Below are 17687 nucleotides of genomic sequence, written 5' to 3' on the forward strand. Positions count from 1 at the left end.
CGTTGCCAAATCACTTTCTTAATAAAGAGCACAGTAACTTAGATATCCTGGGCATGTGTTTATAAGGTTTTTAAGAAACAAGATTAAAACCATGTCTTTATCATAAGTTAACCACTTGTTCTACTAATTTGAATTATAAGTAGTAAATTTTTTGAATACTTAACGTTCTTTTAAAAAAGTCTACTAAATGGGCTATCTTTTTGAAAATGAACCATTTTTATATTCACCTGAGGAGTTTCCTCAGCATCAATCCTTAAAATGAAGGAATCAGGAAATCTGGTTTCAAGTCCTTGCTTCATCTTTTTGGACCGCCTTACCTCATTTAAAAACTAAAGAGTTTGGATTAGGTCTCTTCCAGTTCTAAAAGTACTCCAGCAACATGCCTAGGTACTTTGAGATATTTGTACAGTTTCAAGAAAATCTCGAATCACAAAGAAGTTTCCATTGTATTCATATGGAAGTACAGAACAAAAACGTGCTAGCAGTTGCTGCTCATTACAGCTGATACGCTATAAATGGTTGTTGACACTGAGACCAGATGTCACGGAAAATCCTGCATCATTAGGAAGCAATGGGGTGGGGAAGGAACCTATGTATGAGAACGTCAGTAGAATCTATTTAAAAACCAACCTTAAAAATGATTGCCCTGTAAGAATTTAGAGACACTCTCAATATATTAAGATTAACATAATAGATTACATTTACATTAGGAGTACAGACCTTCCTCAAGTTATGAACATTCATTACACATAATGAATGTTCTGCACATTGAAATGGCCAGCTGCACTGGAGTGTAATAGCTAACTATTAATGTGAACATTGCCCCTTATAGAGGACAGAGTTCCTCTAATAAAATCCCATTGCATTTCATCATTCCATATACACTGTTAGGAGATATAATGTTGCTGTTGTTGTTAGGTCCTGTCAAGCCGGTTCCGACTCATAGCGACCCTATGCACAACAGAACGAAACACTGCCCGGTCCTGCGCCATCCTTACAATCGTTATGCTTGAGCTCATCATTGCAGCCACTGTGTCAGTCTACCTCGTTGAGGGTCTTCCTCTTTTCCGCTGACCCTGAATTCTGCCAAACATGATGTCCTTCTCCAGGGACTTATCCCTCCTGACAACATGTCCAAAGTATGTAAGAAGCAGTCTCACCATCCTTGCCTCTAAGGAGCATTCTGGCTGCACTTCTTCTAAGACAGATTTGTTCGTTCTTTTGGCAGTCCGTGGTGTATTCAATATTCTTCGCCAACACCACAATTCAAAGGCGTCAGCTCTTCTTCGGTCTTCCTTATTCATCGTCCAGCTTTCACATGCGTATGATGCGATTGAAAATACTATGGCTTGGGTCAGGCGCGCCCTACCATCTTTATAATGTCCATTTGAGAGATGAAGAAACTAATTAGCTCCAAGAGTTGCCCTAGTTCAGGTAGTTAATAACAGTCAGGGCTGAACCCAGATCATGTTTTTTCTGGATCATCATGCTGGCCATCTCTCTCACAGTGCCATGTCCCCCTGTAATAACTGTAACTATATTGGAAGGTATGTATTTTTCTGACCTCCCGTTTATCATTAGTTTTCAGAAATCAAAATAGTGGAATAGTGGCAGATAAGAGTCTAGTGGTGATCTTTTCTAAAGAAGTAGCCACTGATTAAGTGAGAAATTCTACTCTGTCAGCTTTTGTAGACTAACCACAAATTATCTTCCTTTCTATAGTCACTCAGAATTCAAACTAACCTACTTGCCTGTGAACTTTTATAAAACAACATCTTTCAAATTGGAGGCCTCTGGGTGAGAGTGATAAAAGAAAATCAGAATTAATGTGGCTGTCCTGGTTAAGTTGTTCCTTTAGAAATTCTTGGTGGTTAAACTTCCCACACCTTTGCAGGATATGATAACAGGATTATCCAAACTGATATATTCCAACGAGTTGCATATAAAATCAAATTTGTGTGATGTTTGTAATGTTTCTTTGAAGCTATCCCTTTAAGGCAGTCTCGTGTTGAAACATTTTATAAAGCAAACAGTCCTTTAATAGTGTCAGTAATCATCCTAATTTTTCAGTTTGCATTCCATAATTCTACACTTTAGATTTGCCTAAAAGATATACATAAACATGAGTCACATCAGTCCTATTAATTTTTAAAACTGTATACCATAATTACTTTGAGATAGCCCTGCCTTTTCCTGTACATAACTGCAGCCGAACAGTCTTGATGGGTACAAAGTGAAACACTTATCCAGATGAATTTATTATTTTCCTGGATGACTCACAAGGCCCTACAGTGAGGTCTTCTAGGTTGTCTCTAGTTATGAATACTTGGCCCAGTCATTCAGAGTTCACGCATGATAAAAATCCAAGGCGTTCCATTTAGTCTGAATTGGCAGATATGTGGTGTTTGAGGGCATAATGCACACAGCACTGCCCCAAGCTCTTTTGATTTAGTTATAAGAGTAAAAGCACATTAATTTTTTTTTTTATTTATTCACTAATGATACTGGCATTTGCTCAACAAACTTCAATACCACTTGACTTAAAAGACCTAAAATGACTAATGATTGCTAAAGTGATTGGAACTCTTTCCTTGAATTAGTCGTGGTTGACAACTTAGGACACACTTGTAATAGCAGAAATCTCTGACATTTCAATGCCTTTGAAATTGAAGGTCACAAAGAAATAGAATCAACTGTTGCTGGCAGTTTGATGTGATTTTTCTAAGTTATTTCTTCCACAAACTAAAAGCTGGAAAATATCTTGATTATATTTTAAAAGTATATGAATGTAGTAGACTATAAATTTTAGTTGTGAAAATAAAATGCCAAATATAATAGTATACTGTGATTAGATGGTATACAGTTATTGACAGGTAGCCAGAGTTCCAAGTAATTATGAATGTTAGGTTTTAATAAGTTATTCCAGCATGGAGATCCTTCATATTCTTAAGACATCTTCGCAACCCCAAAGTAAATTATTATGTATTCAGTTGTCGAAGTAGTTCCAAAACCCTATAAGCCCTAAAAAATTATGAAGGTTTCCACACAGATACCAATTGTCATAATAATAATCAATCTGATGGCAGTGAGCAGCAATAGCCTGAAGAAGTGTGGCACTTTATTAGAATTTATTGCCCACACTCTGATTTTTTTTATAGATTTAACCTAATTTCTTCCAAGTTCTGGTTATGGGTCTTTGCTAATTTGCATGGCTGGCTTAATTAATAAATTACTGGTTTGGGCTGTGTTTACACAAGGTCAAAACAAACAACAGAATTGACTAATTCAGTAAGGAAAAAAAAATAGCCAATTCCATGAAAAATACAAAATTAGTTGTCAACATATAAATAAAACTGATGGATTGAATTTCTAGATTTTCAAATAATTGTTTTGACACTTGTAGAGTCCATTGTTTCCCAGCTTTTTTCAGTCTGAGACAGACCTCTAAATTTGCTGAGCTCTGTCCCATGGTAGGAAAACTTTCAATCATTCTTCTGTATTGTATTCCAATCTTGTATTCCAATCTGTCATATGTTCAAATAAACCTGGGCATATAGACTTAACTATATATATTAATCGACTTCCTTTTCCTGACCATTTTCTCCCTTCATTTCTTAAAATCCAAAAAGTAGGTCCAGGGAAATTAAAAAATGTACCCTGGTGCTTCTTTTCAAAGCACCAGTAAGTCTTGATGCAGTAGTTGGGAAGCAGTGGTATAGACACAGCCTTAGGCCAAGACTGAGTAATCAGTCCTTGAATAATGATAAATATCCAAGAAAGTAAAAATCTGTCTTTCTCATTGAATTCTTAGATGTGAAAATACATATGTAAGTAATGCTTTGAGTCACACTTTGAAGAAATGTATGTTAAAGAAAAAAAGCTAACTGTAACATTTGGCAAATAGTAGTACACTCTTCATGCCTTTAAGAATAAACAGATTCTTAAAGACAGCAGTTTTAATACGTAAGTCAGAATAAGTCTCCAGAATTTGTACAGAAATTGTTTGGAAACATTGAGAAATCAAAATCACTACATTTGGGTCCAAACTCTTGAAGTCAACTAGGATTTAATTTGTGCATTTCATTTGCCAAATGTCTGTAGATTGGTCCAACACTTGTTAACATTTTGCCAAGTTTCCTTCTGCTGAAAATGTCTCTGCTCTGTTAGGCTTCTAAATTAGTATCTGTGGCCAACTCCGGACCTCAGGTGGCCCTTGGAAGCATGTGAGCAGGTCAAGACAGGTGCTCCCATTCATTTGATCTCACCCCAACTGTATTCTCTCTTCCATCAAGTGTCTCTCCAATACATTTATGCATCTGTCTGAAGCCTGCACACATGACAATTTTTGATCATTTGCTAACTGTATTTTCTCTGGGTTTTAGGAATGGCAGTCTCCAGGCAAGAGGACAGTGCATGCCTTTTTTTCTTCTTATCTTGTAAAATGTTGTTAATTTTGGATAGTCACTTAAAATAGGTACTCACTCCAATCTCTTTTTTTTTCTTTCTAAATAAAGCCTGAGAATTTGCTTTTAGCTAGCAAATCCAAAGGAGCAGCTGTGAAACTGGCAGACTTTGGCTTAGCCATAGAAGTTCAAGGAGACCAGCAGGCATGGTTTGGTGAGTAGGGCATCTCTCCTTCATGCTACCCCAGCCTTCTGACTCTTATCACATCCCACTTGCTGATCAAAATAAAATGGAAATGTACATCTTAACAACAACTTGACTAATCTTAAGATATTGGACTTTTATAAACACATAGTTTCACTGACACTAAAGCATATGTAACCTAGAAAAGATTCAAGGGATATTTGTAATGGGAGGAATCCCTGGTGGTGTAGTGGTTAAGAGCTCAGCTGCTATCCAAAAGGTTGGCAGTTCGAATCCACCAGCCACTCCTTGGAAACCTGATGGGGCATTTCTTCTCTGTCCTGTCGGGTCCCTATGATTCGGAACCGACTTGATAGCAGTGGGCTTGTTTTGGGTTTGGTTAATGGGAGAGCAGGAACACATAGACTTTTTTTCTTGAATGATGAGTAAGAAAATGGATACAGTGCTAGGAATTGGTAGGAGAATTGCAGTATTCAAAAAATACATTTTTTATTTGAGAAAAAATTCATTTATGAGTTTTCCTTACATAATGACAAAAAACTGCTATGTAAATACTAGATACTTATGAAATGCTTAGAGAATATTTCACAAATTTTGTGATTAGTGAGTTAAAGTTTTTCCTTTTTAAGATACTGTCTTCCTTTTCTCCAAATTGTCAGTTTTTTCTCTGGATTTCTGATATTTTTAAAATTTCTATATGATGAGTTTTGTTTCCTTGCTGTTAAGGAAGAAATTAACTCTAGATAAATTTATATTATTTTACTTCTAACCAGGCTTATGGATTTTTTCAATATTTAGCCTGATTAATTATCTTATCCACTGACTTTTTTTATACTTCTCTGCCACATACCAGTATTAGCCCATTTTCATGTAGTCTTCTAAAACGGAGTCTCTCCCAAGCTTTGGTCTTGTTTCTCTCTCACTTTTGATGCATTGAGGTTAAATTTTGTTTTTAAATATCATTCACTTCTGATCATTTTTCCTCTCAGCAACACCAACAAAAATAAATAAAATAAAAGGCAAAAACAGAATAACTGAAAAAATGGCTACCTCTTGTTTTATGTATAAATGTTTCTCTGTATTGCCAGACATACGCATCTCCTCAGATGTACACCTGGCTCCCAGGACTCATCATATCTTTCTCATGCTCCCCAGCAGGTTAATGGGAATGAATGGTGTTGCAGCCTTTTTCTATTCTCTTTGCCAACAGCCTAATTCAGGACCTCATTTTCTGCTGCCTGCCCTGTTTCAGTAGTAACCAACTGGTGTTCTTGTCTACACTCCCTCCAAGTTTAATACTACGTTTTACATTAAGTCTCTCCTTATCCCCCAGGTAGATTGAATATCTCCAGACTTGCCCCTTGGTTTGTCATGTAATACATGTGAATAAACTTCTTTCAGTTTACTGTGAACTGGAAGAAGGTAGGACTAGAATTAGTTCTGCAGGTTGGAGATTTAGATAATCTTCTATGCACACATACATGTATAACAAAACATGGAAGAAACAGTAAAAACAATTACAGTCCTCGTTTCTGCAACTGGTCACTTGGCCATAACTGGTATTTAGAACTACCTTCTTCCACCACCCGTTCCGTGTTCCCATTGCCCTCAGCAAGAACCCAGCTGGTTGTGGTTCTTTGCCTGGTAGGGTGACTCAGATGTTCATTCCTGAAGAGTCTGGACCATTAGTAGTCATGTCAGAATGGGCAGCTGTAATTTTTCATTTCCTTTAAACACAGGGCATGTTAATAATAAGACACTCTAAGGGATCTCCTGTATTCCAGACATACTGTTGTTTATGCCCATTAAGCAATATCCATCTTATTTCCCCTTGATAATTGGGATCACTCACACCAGCCAGTATGGCAACAGCTCTCTTTGCCTGTTCATCCAGAGGTATGAGGAGCCCAAAGTAGCTAGGTGGCATTCTTAGCTTCTAGTTCAGTGGAAACCAGTGTTGTATCTCCAGGTGGGAGCATTCCTCCGTTTGGAACTAACACCTCTGTGACCCAAAGAGCATAGGGTCGTGGGGACAGGGAGTAAAAATTTTATGAGTGGGTCACTAGGAGTAATAGTAAGCAGTGCCACTTCCATCACCACCCTCTTGATTCCTGGAACCATGAATCCTGGCTATGGGAGAAACAGCACCATATATTGGATTCTGGTTTACAATATACACACCCTTCTAAAGAACATTGCCCCAACCCAGCAAAGTATTTCCACCTAGCTGGCACTGTAATTTTGTCTTCAGAAGGTCATACCATCGTTCTTTCAAGCTAGCTGCTTCAGGATGATAGGGAACATGGTAAGACCAGTGAACTCCGTGAGCATGGGCCCATTGCCACACTTCATTTGCTGTGAAATGAGTCCCTTGATCTGAGGCAATGCTGTGTGGGGTACCATGACAGTAGATAAGGTATTTTGTGAGTCTATGGATGGTAGTTTTGGCAAAAGCATTGCATGCAGGGAAGGCTAATCCAAACCCAGAGTTAAGTGTCTATCTCAGTAAGAACAAAATTCTGCCCTTTCCATGATGGAAGTGGTCCAATATAATCAACTTTCCGCCAGGTTTCTTGCCTTTTTTCTCGAGGAATGGTACCATGTCAGGGACTCAGTGTTGGTCTCTGGCAGATTGGGTACTCAGCAGTAGCTAGGTCGGCCTTGTTGAGTGCAAGTCCATGTTGCTGAATTCGTGCATAACCCCCATCCCTGCCACCGTGGCCACTTTGTTCATGAGCCCATTGGGCAATAATAGGAGTGGCTGGGGAAGAGGATGACTTGTTTCCACAGAACACATTGTCCTGTCCACTTGGTTGTTAAAATCCTCCTCTGTCAAGGTCACTCTTTGGTGAACATTCACATGAGACACAAATATCTTCACTTCTTTGGCTCATTCAGATAGGTTTATCCACATACTTTTTCCCCCTACCTTCTTGTCACCAATTATCCAATCATGTTCCTTCCAAATTCCTGACCATCCAGCCAAACCACTGACCACATCCCACATATTTGTTCTATTGGTGGTGATATTTTGCATATTTCTATTGCCACCTCATGCTATGGATTAGCAGTGCCCTCTTTACCACTAGAGGCAGAGACATCAGTGCCTTTAAGACACCCAGACTTGAGAACCAATTTGGAAACCTCATCCTTACCATTTTGTTTTCTCTAGAACCACTCTTGGTACCAAATGTCTTAGGTTGGGTTCTATAGAGAAGCAAAACCAGTGAGTGTCTATATATAAATAGATTTTTATCTCAGGGAAATGGCTTACACAGTTATGGAGGCTTGAAGTCCCAAATCTGCAGTCAAGCATCAGGCTGGAGGCTTCTATCACTCACCTTGTTGCAGGAGCTGATGAACCCAAGATCAGCAGGTTAAACAGCAAGCTGTTGGCCCATGGGACTGCAGAAGCTGACAAATCCCAGAATTGGCAGGGCACACAGCAGGCTACTGCCTGAAGTCCCAAGAACTGGAGGTCAGATGACGACAAGCCAGATGCAGGATCCACAGTGAGCAAAAACAAGACAGCTCTTCCAGAATGGCTATATATATTGGATGCAGGCCACACCCCCAAGGAAACTCTCTTTACAATTTACTGATCACATAGATCACCTCGTGGAGGTGATTATATCACAAAATGGGGGATGATTACATCATTACATAACACCAAACTACATCATCACATAATGCCAAACCACTGAGAATCACGGCTTAGCCAAGTTGGCACATAACCTTACCCATCATACCCACTTATGAAAGTTAGGGTGTAAGGCAGGATACCAATATAATGACTTGAGCCTAGGGATGTAATTGGCAAAACAGGGTACAAAATGATGATTGGATAACAATAAGACAGAAGCCTTATTATGTGAACTGAGACCCAAAATCAGGATTATCCAATAAGCAAGGTAAGCATGGTAGTCAATTTTCTTACCAGATCATCTGTAGTGAATAATTTCATGTGGGATAATGTGAATTATTCACTACAGATTATTAAGTAAGCACAGGTAAGCCTGATGCTTACCTTGCCCATTGGATAATCCACCCCTGCTCAGAATTAATATCAGCAACTTGGCTTGATGATTACAAGAGTGTTGGGATTGAGCTCCTTAAATTTCTCCTGATGACTTCTTAAGAACTGATTCTGAAAACTAAACCAGTGTTGAGTATGGAAGTGGCCCTAGATGTGGAGAAAAAAGTATAAAGACTCACATCTACCCAGTTCAACCAGGTACCCATTCTGATCACATGTGCACTGTATTAAAATTATCCATCTGCGTTTTATCTCCTTTGCTAGATCACAAGCTGTTTGAGGGCTTGACCGTGTGTAGTGGAAAAAATACAGCTTTTTGAATCAGAATGCATGAGTATATATCCTGGCTCTAATTACTAGTAGCTGTATGGTATTGTGCAGGTCAGTTTCACTCCAACTCCATGAGGTCAGCCTCCTCTTTACAAAGTAAAGATAATAAACACTATTTACAGGACTGGTATGAGACTAAGTGATACAGTAGTTAAGGAAAATTCTTGGATGTCCACTAATTTGTAAAAAATCATAGTGGCGTTAAACACAATATCATAGTTTCTTGAATATTCAGTTGTTAAGTGAATGAGTAAGAAACTATCAAGTTAGTGGAAGCAGTGGTATCCTAAGAAAGGTGCACTAATTTTCAAGTTTTAGTTCATTTCTAAAAGCAAGCTGGCCCCAGAGAAACAAGATCAGGGGTAAAACCCCTGCTTCTTCAGCATAGGGCTGTTAGCAGTTAAGTTGATGTTAATGTATCTGTTAGGAGCCCTGGTGATGCAGTGGTTAAAGCATTTGGCTGCTAATAAAAAGGTCAATGGTTTGAACCCATCAGCCTCTCCTCCAGAGAAAGATGTGGTAGAACTGCTTCCATAAAGATTTGTAGCCTTGTAAACCCTATGGGGCCGTTCTACTCTGTCCCATAGGGGCATTATGAGTCAGAATGGACTTGATAGCAGTGGTTTTCTGGTTTTTTTAAGTACCTATTAGAGCAATGCCTTTTCAGACATACAGTCTAAGTTGTAAGAAAATTCAGTATTTCAGAAGTGTAGAAAACCATAGTTTGCAAGATTACAAGACATACACAAGTTTTTTTTTTTTTTTTGAGCTTCTACTCAAGCTCAGATTTTCATGGTAAGCTAAACAGTGGAAGAGGAGACACCGTTTGGGTGTACTGTCAGACCTATTTTTGGTATTAGGAGTAAGGGCATGGTTTAATATGAATGACTTTTTAATATTTATTTATCTCCTGTCATAGTCTCATAAATTTGGTTAATTTTATCTTTTTAAATTTAATATTAATGGCTAGAGGGGAGCCATGGTAGCATAGTGACTAAGCGTTTGGCCACTAACCAAAAGGTTAGCAGTTTGAATCCACCAAGCAGCTCCGTGGAAACCCAGTGGGGCAGTTCAACTCTGTCCTATAGGGTCCCTATGAGTCAGAATTGGCTGACCGCAACGGGTAGGGGGGATAGCTTGGTAACTTTAATAAGAAAAGAGAGAATGCCAGAACTTCAGCTTTTTTGCATAATTTTTTATATGGAAGGTGTCCATTACAAAGAAAAAGGATACAAGGCATATTTAGAAGCTTTTTTAATTCTTGTGTTTATGTCCAGAATATACGTGCTTGTTTGTTTTTCCATGTCCACTTCTCTCTTCCTAGCCCTGATATACTAACCAAAAATGCTAGAAGGGATACACTCTGGCACTATGCTTGCTCAGATGGCTAGAAGATTAATCAAGAGAAATATCCAGACTTAGCCTGTTTCTCCTGTGGGACTGGAAATGCTATTAGCCATACATTTCTAACTTTTTGTTGCTGCTAGAAAAAAGAATGACTATTATGCTTACTTAATGGAAGAATTGCTTAAACTGCTTGGTTGCTGTGTTATATCTCTTTTTAAAATATTAATATTTTTAAATAACAACTAGGTCACAGTATAACAGTGATTAATTAATGGACTCTTTTCCAACAGTAAATAATTCTTTTTTTAAAATGTGTTCTGATATTCTTATTGGTTTTTCAGGACAAGAAGCTTCGTTTCATTTCCCCTGTTGAGAACATACATCGTTGTATTACCAAGATTTTTACTAGTTTAATTTCCCTCTATAAAAGCTGTATTTATTGTACCTCTAATATTTCTGTATTCAGGAAGATGCATTGCACAGTTCTGAGGTTCATGCATTGAGAAGTACGTTTTAATATTCTTAGGGATAAGTACCCCCACTGGCTGCCCAACCAATGCTTGTACTAAATAGGAGTAGGTATGCTCATATTCCCTTAGAATGCATGTCTTAAAAGTCATTGCTCTGGCAGGTACTTCAACAACAATTTAACTGGAGAAGTGGGAGTTTTACTCCCCATCTGTCTTGCTTCTCTAGGGCCAACATTTTGGTCTCCAGAAGAGATTTGTAATAATTTACATTTAAAATGATTTTTTTACTTCTTATTCCTGTAGTTACTTCCTTCCTTATTTTTTCTACCTCTGGGAAATATAGTTAACGTTTCCTGCTCTACATCAAGTATTCTACTAAGTTATTTAAGATATACATTATGTTTACTAATTCTAGAAGAGAAGATGTAGATTGTATATAAAAGGATGTTCAGAGTCCAGAGTGCGAAAGGACTACTGAAAATGATAGATAGCTAAGGAGATCTCTAAGATGGAAATAATTTAGAGCCACCTCTATTAGCGAAAAGATTGTTAGGAGCCATCTAGTCAGTTCTGATTCATAGTGATTGAGCCCTGGTGGTGCAATGGTTAAGCGCTTGGCTGCTAACCAAAAGGTTGGTGGTTCCAAACCCATCCAGTTACTCCTCAGGAGAAAAGACCTGGCAATCTGTTCCTGTAAAGATTATAACCTAGCAAACCCTATAGGGCAGTTCTTCTACTCTGTCACACTGGGTCACTGTGATACAGAAAAGGTAGAGAAAAAAATTGATGGTTCATAGACCAGGAAAAGTAACGTCAAGGCAAAGAACGAGAATTCCATTTTCAAGGACCCTTAAAGAGATTAATCACGTTAAGTTCAGAAGTGGAGTAAATAATGTTAGATGAATGAGAGGAACCAGGTGCTAAAGAATCTTGAAGTAAAGACTAAGAATGTTGGATTTAATCTGGACTTTGGCATTGGTTTCTCATTGGATTCTCAGTGTCTCAACTTGGGAGGAATTGGAGAGAGATGGCTGAAATGAGTGAGAGGATAGTTGTGGAATACCAGAAACACTGAGAAGCTCTTTAAAATTACTGTGTCCCTGGACCTACTTTGGAATTAACCAACTCCACATCCCTTCTTGAGGTAATCTTCAGACCTGAGGCAGTGGGACCACTGTTATTGCTCAGTGATTCTTTTTACCTCACAACTACCAAGCAGGGTTTATTCAAATAAAGTGAAGGTAGAAGTGGATCACCTGTGGTCCATGAAAAGTTTAAGCTACAATGTAGAGGTCTTTTCTTGGAGCCCTTTCTTATTGTCCACTCCATCGTCTTCCAACACAAACAAAAAAGAAAAGATGATGAAAATGGGGGAGGGAAGATAAAATAAATCCTTTGCCTCATTTTCTAACGTAAGTTTGGAGAAACCAGGCTATTGTATATATGCTTATTTTTATAGCCCTTTACACATTACTTGTACTTAAGTATAAATTTTGTGATGGAGGTGGGGAAGAAGTTCCTTTCTTAGGCACTTTTCATTCCAGTAAATAATGTGCTTCATCAATGATTTGTGGCCTTAGGAATTCCCAATTACATATTCTTTTAAACAGATTTTCCCTTTTGTGTGTGTGTGTGCCTGAAAAAATCTTCTAAATGAGAATATTTTTGGAATTTCTATTAGTAAACTTTTTTATTTGAAAAATAATTATTTTCAGAAATAAGGGGAAATATTATACTACATATTTACTATCAATCATTGCCTAATTGTACCTTATCGAATTCTACATTGATTTACATAAAATGAATCTTTCTTTTGCCATCTAGTTTCTCTTACCGCATCTCTTTCTTAAGGTAAAAGTCTAGTTGATACTTGTTCAAAAGTGACTCATCTGAATAGTCCTGAGTCTTCTCTTTAGTTGCCAGTTGTAAGTACACACTGATTATTAGCACACAGTGAGCTCTTTGATGTATTTTGGCCTTATTTATTCACCTGGTAATTTCTTCTGTTATTCTCAATCTCCTTTCCCTCTCACACTCTTTAAAATAGACTACGCTACTTCAGTTTCAAAAATATTTACAGAAAATTTGCCTTAAATTTGTCCTCACAGTGTATGTTTTGGAACCTTTCATTCTGTAAAAGGTAAATACCCCTCAAAATAAAGTTATTTGGGTATCCTGATAACTATCATCTTTTGTAAGATTCTAACCATAGCCTTAATTTTCTTATTTCTTTTCAAGTTTTAACTCCTGAGTAAATAATAAGAACTACTAACCAAATGGGCTTAGTACACACATTAACTATGCAGCATGAGAGACTGGCCTTCGTATCTAGACAAAAAAAGAGGTCTTCTTTTTCTAATAAGCCAGAAGGAAGGATGGACTAGTGTTGGTACTGCTGGAGAGAGGGGAGACTGTTCTACATTATTTTAGTACTCTGAGATCCTTGTTTTGTTTTGACGATCACAGTATCAGAGAAGACCAAACAAGGTTTTCTTCCTTAATTTCACACTTTATATTGATTTCATTAGGTCTGCTCTAACTCATTAACGTCTGTTTTCCCTAGGTTTTGCTGGCACACCTGGATACCTTTCTCCAGAAGTTTTACGTAAAGATCCTTATGGAAAGCCAGTGGATATGTGGGCATGCGGTAAGGAGTCATATTTTCAAGCTTTTCTATAATTAAAAATATCTTTTTTTTTTTTAACTTAGGGTGGACGTTCTCAAACTTTAGCATGCACCAAAGCACCTGGATGGCTTGTCTGAACACAGAGTAGTGTGTTTCTGATTAAGTAGGTCTGAAGTGGGAGAGATTGCATTTTTAACACGGGTCCAGGTGTTGCTAATGCTACTTATCATGGAAGTACTTTGAAAACACAGACTTAGAATATCCTTTACAGTGTTTATGTGTTTATGCTACTACCTTCTCATCTGATTCAGTCAGCTCTTACAACAAATAGCATGTTTGCCCAAAATGTTTGACAGGGATCAGAGTGAAGTAGTGGATCCTGGAAAAGAATGAAACTGTCCTGTGGGAAGCGAACTCTGTTTTAGCCTTTAGCAGCTACACAGTAAGGATCAGCACAAATCCAGTCCTCACATTCCCCTTTCTGCATCCTCGTCACCACTTACCCCCATGGCACTCTCACTCTTACCCTAACCACCCAGAGCTAAGTCAGAGCTTCCAAGTTAAAAAGGACACTGTCCTTGAGATTGCCAAATAGGCAGACATCAGCCACAGGTTTGAGAAGTCACACAATACCCCAGCGTTCTGACCTGCTGGCCACAAATTTGATGCTGCCCCTTCACTATGTCAGCCTCAAGCTAGGGAGTCCACACGACACCATTACTTTTCTGACTGACTGACTCCTACTGCCCCTTTGGGTTCGATAATGCTCTGAAACAACTCACAGAATTCATGGAGAGTATACAATATGTAGAACTACAGATTTATTATAGCAGAAAACATGCAAACAGAGAGACACGTAGGGTGAGGTTTGGGAGAGTTCCCAGGGTGGAGCTTCTATGTGCCAAGGGATACAATATCCTCCCTAAAGTAAAATTTTTCTTTAACTGGGAACCTCTTAGCCAGGAAGGGCTATGAATCTTAGGGTTCCAGGCTTTTATTGGCCAGTCCTGCATGATAGGCTAAATAATGCCTCCTGAGGCTAGTTGATATCAGCCTCCCAGGTGAGTCTTTTCTGGTCTGGCCAGCCCCCCACTCACCAGCACAGATTCTCAGGTATGACCTGGAAGTCCCAGGCCAAGGACAAAAATCACCTTGGGATAAAACTAGATCCTTTTCCCCTTAGCAACCAACTCTAATTAAATCAGTTTTCTGTGCAGGCCCAAAGACACGTAATTTGGATGATTTTTACCACAGTTCTAGAATGCAATTTCTGTGTCAACGTATATACTTTAAATAGGGCCAAAATAAAACAAATACTGTAGGATATCGTGAAACATTTTTCTACTAGGGAATATCCATACCAACTAGTTCCCTAGATCCCTTATATTGTGTTACTAAACCCCTATTGCTGTCGAGTCAATTCTGACTCATAACAACCCTATAGAACAGATTAGATCTGCCCCCACAGGGCTTCCAAGGCTGTAATCTTTACAGAAACAGACTTCCACATCTTTCTCCTTCAGAGAAACTGGTGGGTTTGAACTGTCGACCTTTAGGTTAGCTACCAAGCACTTAACCACTGCGCCTTCATGTTACTGCTACAAGTCTATAAATAGGTGTTTATCTACCGTAGTTTGGTATTAGCATACTGCACACACATTTCATTGCCTTCTGTGTTTGTCAGCAAGCCTGGAAGGAGCCGATAAAAAACTTTCCCTTGATTCTGAAAATAACTTTTTAGATATCTTTTTTTTTTTTTTTTGGAACTAACAAATGCATCACCACAGTTGCATAGTGTTAGATTATCCAACACTAAATTTCTTGTCAACATTATTTCCTTAGCAACTGCAACTTGGTGATTGATTTTTAAACTGGATGAGTCTTGGACTTTCAGAGTTACTACCCTGCGTAGGAAAGCAGTTAAATGAAAAGAGTTTTATATATGAAGTCAGAAAGTCTAGGCCCAGTCTTGCTTTCTACCTACTAATCCTGTCTCTTTAACGTCCCTCAATTGGTTTCTTTACCTGTAAAATAGGAATATGTTATCCTATCTACAATTCCAGGAGCCCTGATGGCACAGTGGTTAAATCACTTGGCTGCTAATGAAAAGACCAGCATTTCCAACCCACCAGCTGCTCCACAGGAGAAAGATGCGGCAGTCTTCTTCCTTAAAGATTTACAGCCTTGGAAACCCTACAGGGCAGTTCTACTCTGTCCTATGGGGTGACTGTAAGTTAGAATCATATGAGGATCTAATAGCCCACCAGTGCCATCGAGTCGATTCCAACTCATAGCGACCCTATAGGACAGAGTAGAACTGCCCCCAGAGTTTCCAAGGTAGAGTATACTAAATGAAGGTGTTTTATAGTCTGTATATTAGTTATCTAACCAAAAAGAACCAAGCCCGTTGCTGTCAAGTTGATTCCGACTCATAACAACCCTATAGGACAGAATAGAACCAAAGAGTACTTGGTGGATTCAAATTGCCGATCTTTTGGTTAGCAGCCGTGTTATCTAGTGCTGCTGTGACAGAAATACGGCAAGTGGATGGCTTTCTCAAACAAGTTTATTCTCTGACAGTCTAGTAGGCTAGAAGTCTGAATTCAGGGCGCCAGCTCCAGGGGAAGGCTTTCTCTTTCTGTCGGCTGTGTAGGAAAGTTCTTGTCATCAATCTTTCCTCTGTCTAGGAGCTTCTCTGCAAAAGAACCCTGAGTCCAAAGGATGCACTTTGCTCCCACCACTGCTTTGTTGGTGGTATGAGGTCCCCATGTCTCTCTGCTTCTCTCTTTTATATCTCAAAAAAGATTGGCTCAAGACACAATCCAATCTTGTAGATTGAATCCTGCCTCATTAACATAACTGCTGCTAATCTCATCTCATCAACATCATAGAGATAGAATTTACAACACATAGGAAAATCACATCAGATGACAAAATGGTGGGCAATCACACAATACTGGGAATCATGGACTAGCCAGGTTGACAGATACTTTGGTGGGACAAGGTTCAATGCATGACAGACTGTAAAGCAATTTAAGTGTAAATATTCGTTATTGTTCTAAAGGTTGGAATTGCCATTTAACTAAAGGGTAAAATTTTAGGTGTGTCTTCCTCTTGCCTACCTCAGGATATCTTCTAAGTATGAATGCTGAAATGCTTTTGGGTCAGGGGGTTGTCAAAAAATGTCATTGTTCAAATCTAAATGTTAGTGGCATATAGCTCAAACATTTTCCTTCTCAGTAATAAGTCAGCTCTTAGCACCGATCTGTTTCTGCTGATGAATTTGAAAAGCTGCAAAGTACCCCCATAGACAGGCAGGCAACACTGGGTTTGTGGAGGACAGAGTCTAGAGAAAGTGTAGCTAGAGTGCTATATTTGGCCCTTGAGCTCTAGAGAGATAGCGTGGTATAGACTGGTCATGGCCCAGGGAAAGGAGGACTTGAGATAATGGGCATTGCATAGGCTTCGTTTGCCTACTTCAGATGGTCAAGGCCATCCCTCTCTCCAGCTTCCTTCCCCCTCTTTTACTTTATTCCTCCTTCCTTTTCTATTTTCCATCTTCCTACCCATCTGTCTCATAGGTAAGAGGCAATATGTATAGTGGTTAAGAAGACACCTCAGCTCTTCAACTCAGTAGCTGTGTGACCTGGCACAAGTTGTTTAGTCACTCTGTATCTCAGATTCCTCTTATAAAATGGAGATAACATAGTACCTGCCTCATCCTGCTGAGAGGATTTTTTAATATGGGCAGTCTCTGGATTATGAATGAGATCCATTCCCAACTGTGCCTTTAAGTTGGATTTGTAAGTAGGTAACAGGTATGGTTCGTATGTAGCCTTACTTTAGTGCAAGAAAAGACTTGAAGCCTTTTCAGTGATTTAAAAGCTACACATGCAGCAAGTGGAGATGATTGTGATGAAGAATGTGTTGTGAGTAGAGGTTGATTCAGTCATTTCACAGTGAGGGCAAAATCGCATAACATTAAAGGGCAAGTACGAATTGACTTCTCCGAAATTTAGATGTCATAACTTGGAAGCTGCCTGTATAATAAATTTTAGTTGCTATCACTGTTACTAGTGGAAAATAAGTGTTTCTTTATAAATAACTGATGTATAGCTTTATAATAGACTGAAGAAGAAAAATCTTTCATTGATGACTCTACATTGATGACTCAGCAGTATTGTTATGACCATCAGATGACTATTATGATAAAAAAAATGATATCGCCGTCTAATTACCAGAACACCAGACACTCCCAACGTGCTTTCTT

General features: G+C 38.7%; 1 protein-coding gene across 11 annotated transcripts in view; it reads left to right on the forward strand.

The window, feature by feature from the left end:
- Positions 1 to 17687, forward strand: part of CAMK2D (calcium/calmodulin dependent protein kinase II delta) — a 368604-nt gene that overhangs the window by 268896 nt on the left and 82021 nt on the right. For all 11 annotated transcript variants that reach the window (XM_064285421.1, XM_064285416.1, XM_064285415.1 and 8 more), the window contains 2 exons: positions 4515 to 4617; positions 13355 to 13438. In XM_064285421.1, coding sequence (XP_064141491.1) covers positions 4515 to 4617; positions 13355 to 13438 — 187 coding nt within the window. The remainder of the gene's footprint in view (positions 1 to 4514; positions 4618 to 13354; positions 13439 to 17687) is intronic.

This window comes from Loxodonta africana, chromosome 5 (assembly GCF_030014295.1).
Source record: "Loxodonta africana isolate mLoxAfr1 chromosome 5, mLoxAfr1.hap2, whole genome shotgun sequence".
Classification (NCBI taxonomy): domain Eukaryota; kingdom Metazoa; phylum Chordata; class Mammalia; order Proboscidea; family Elephantidae; genus Loxodonta; species Loxodonta africana.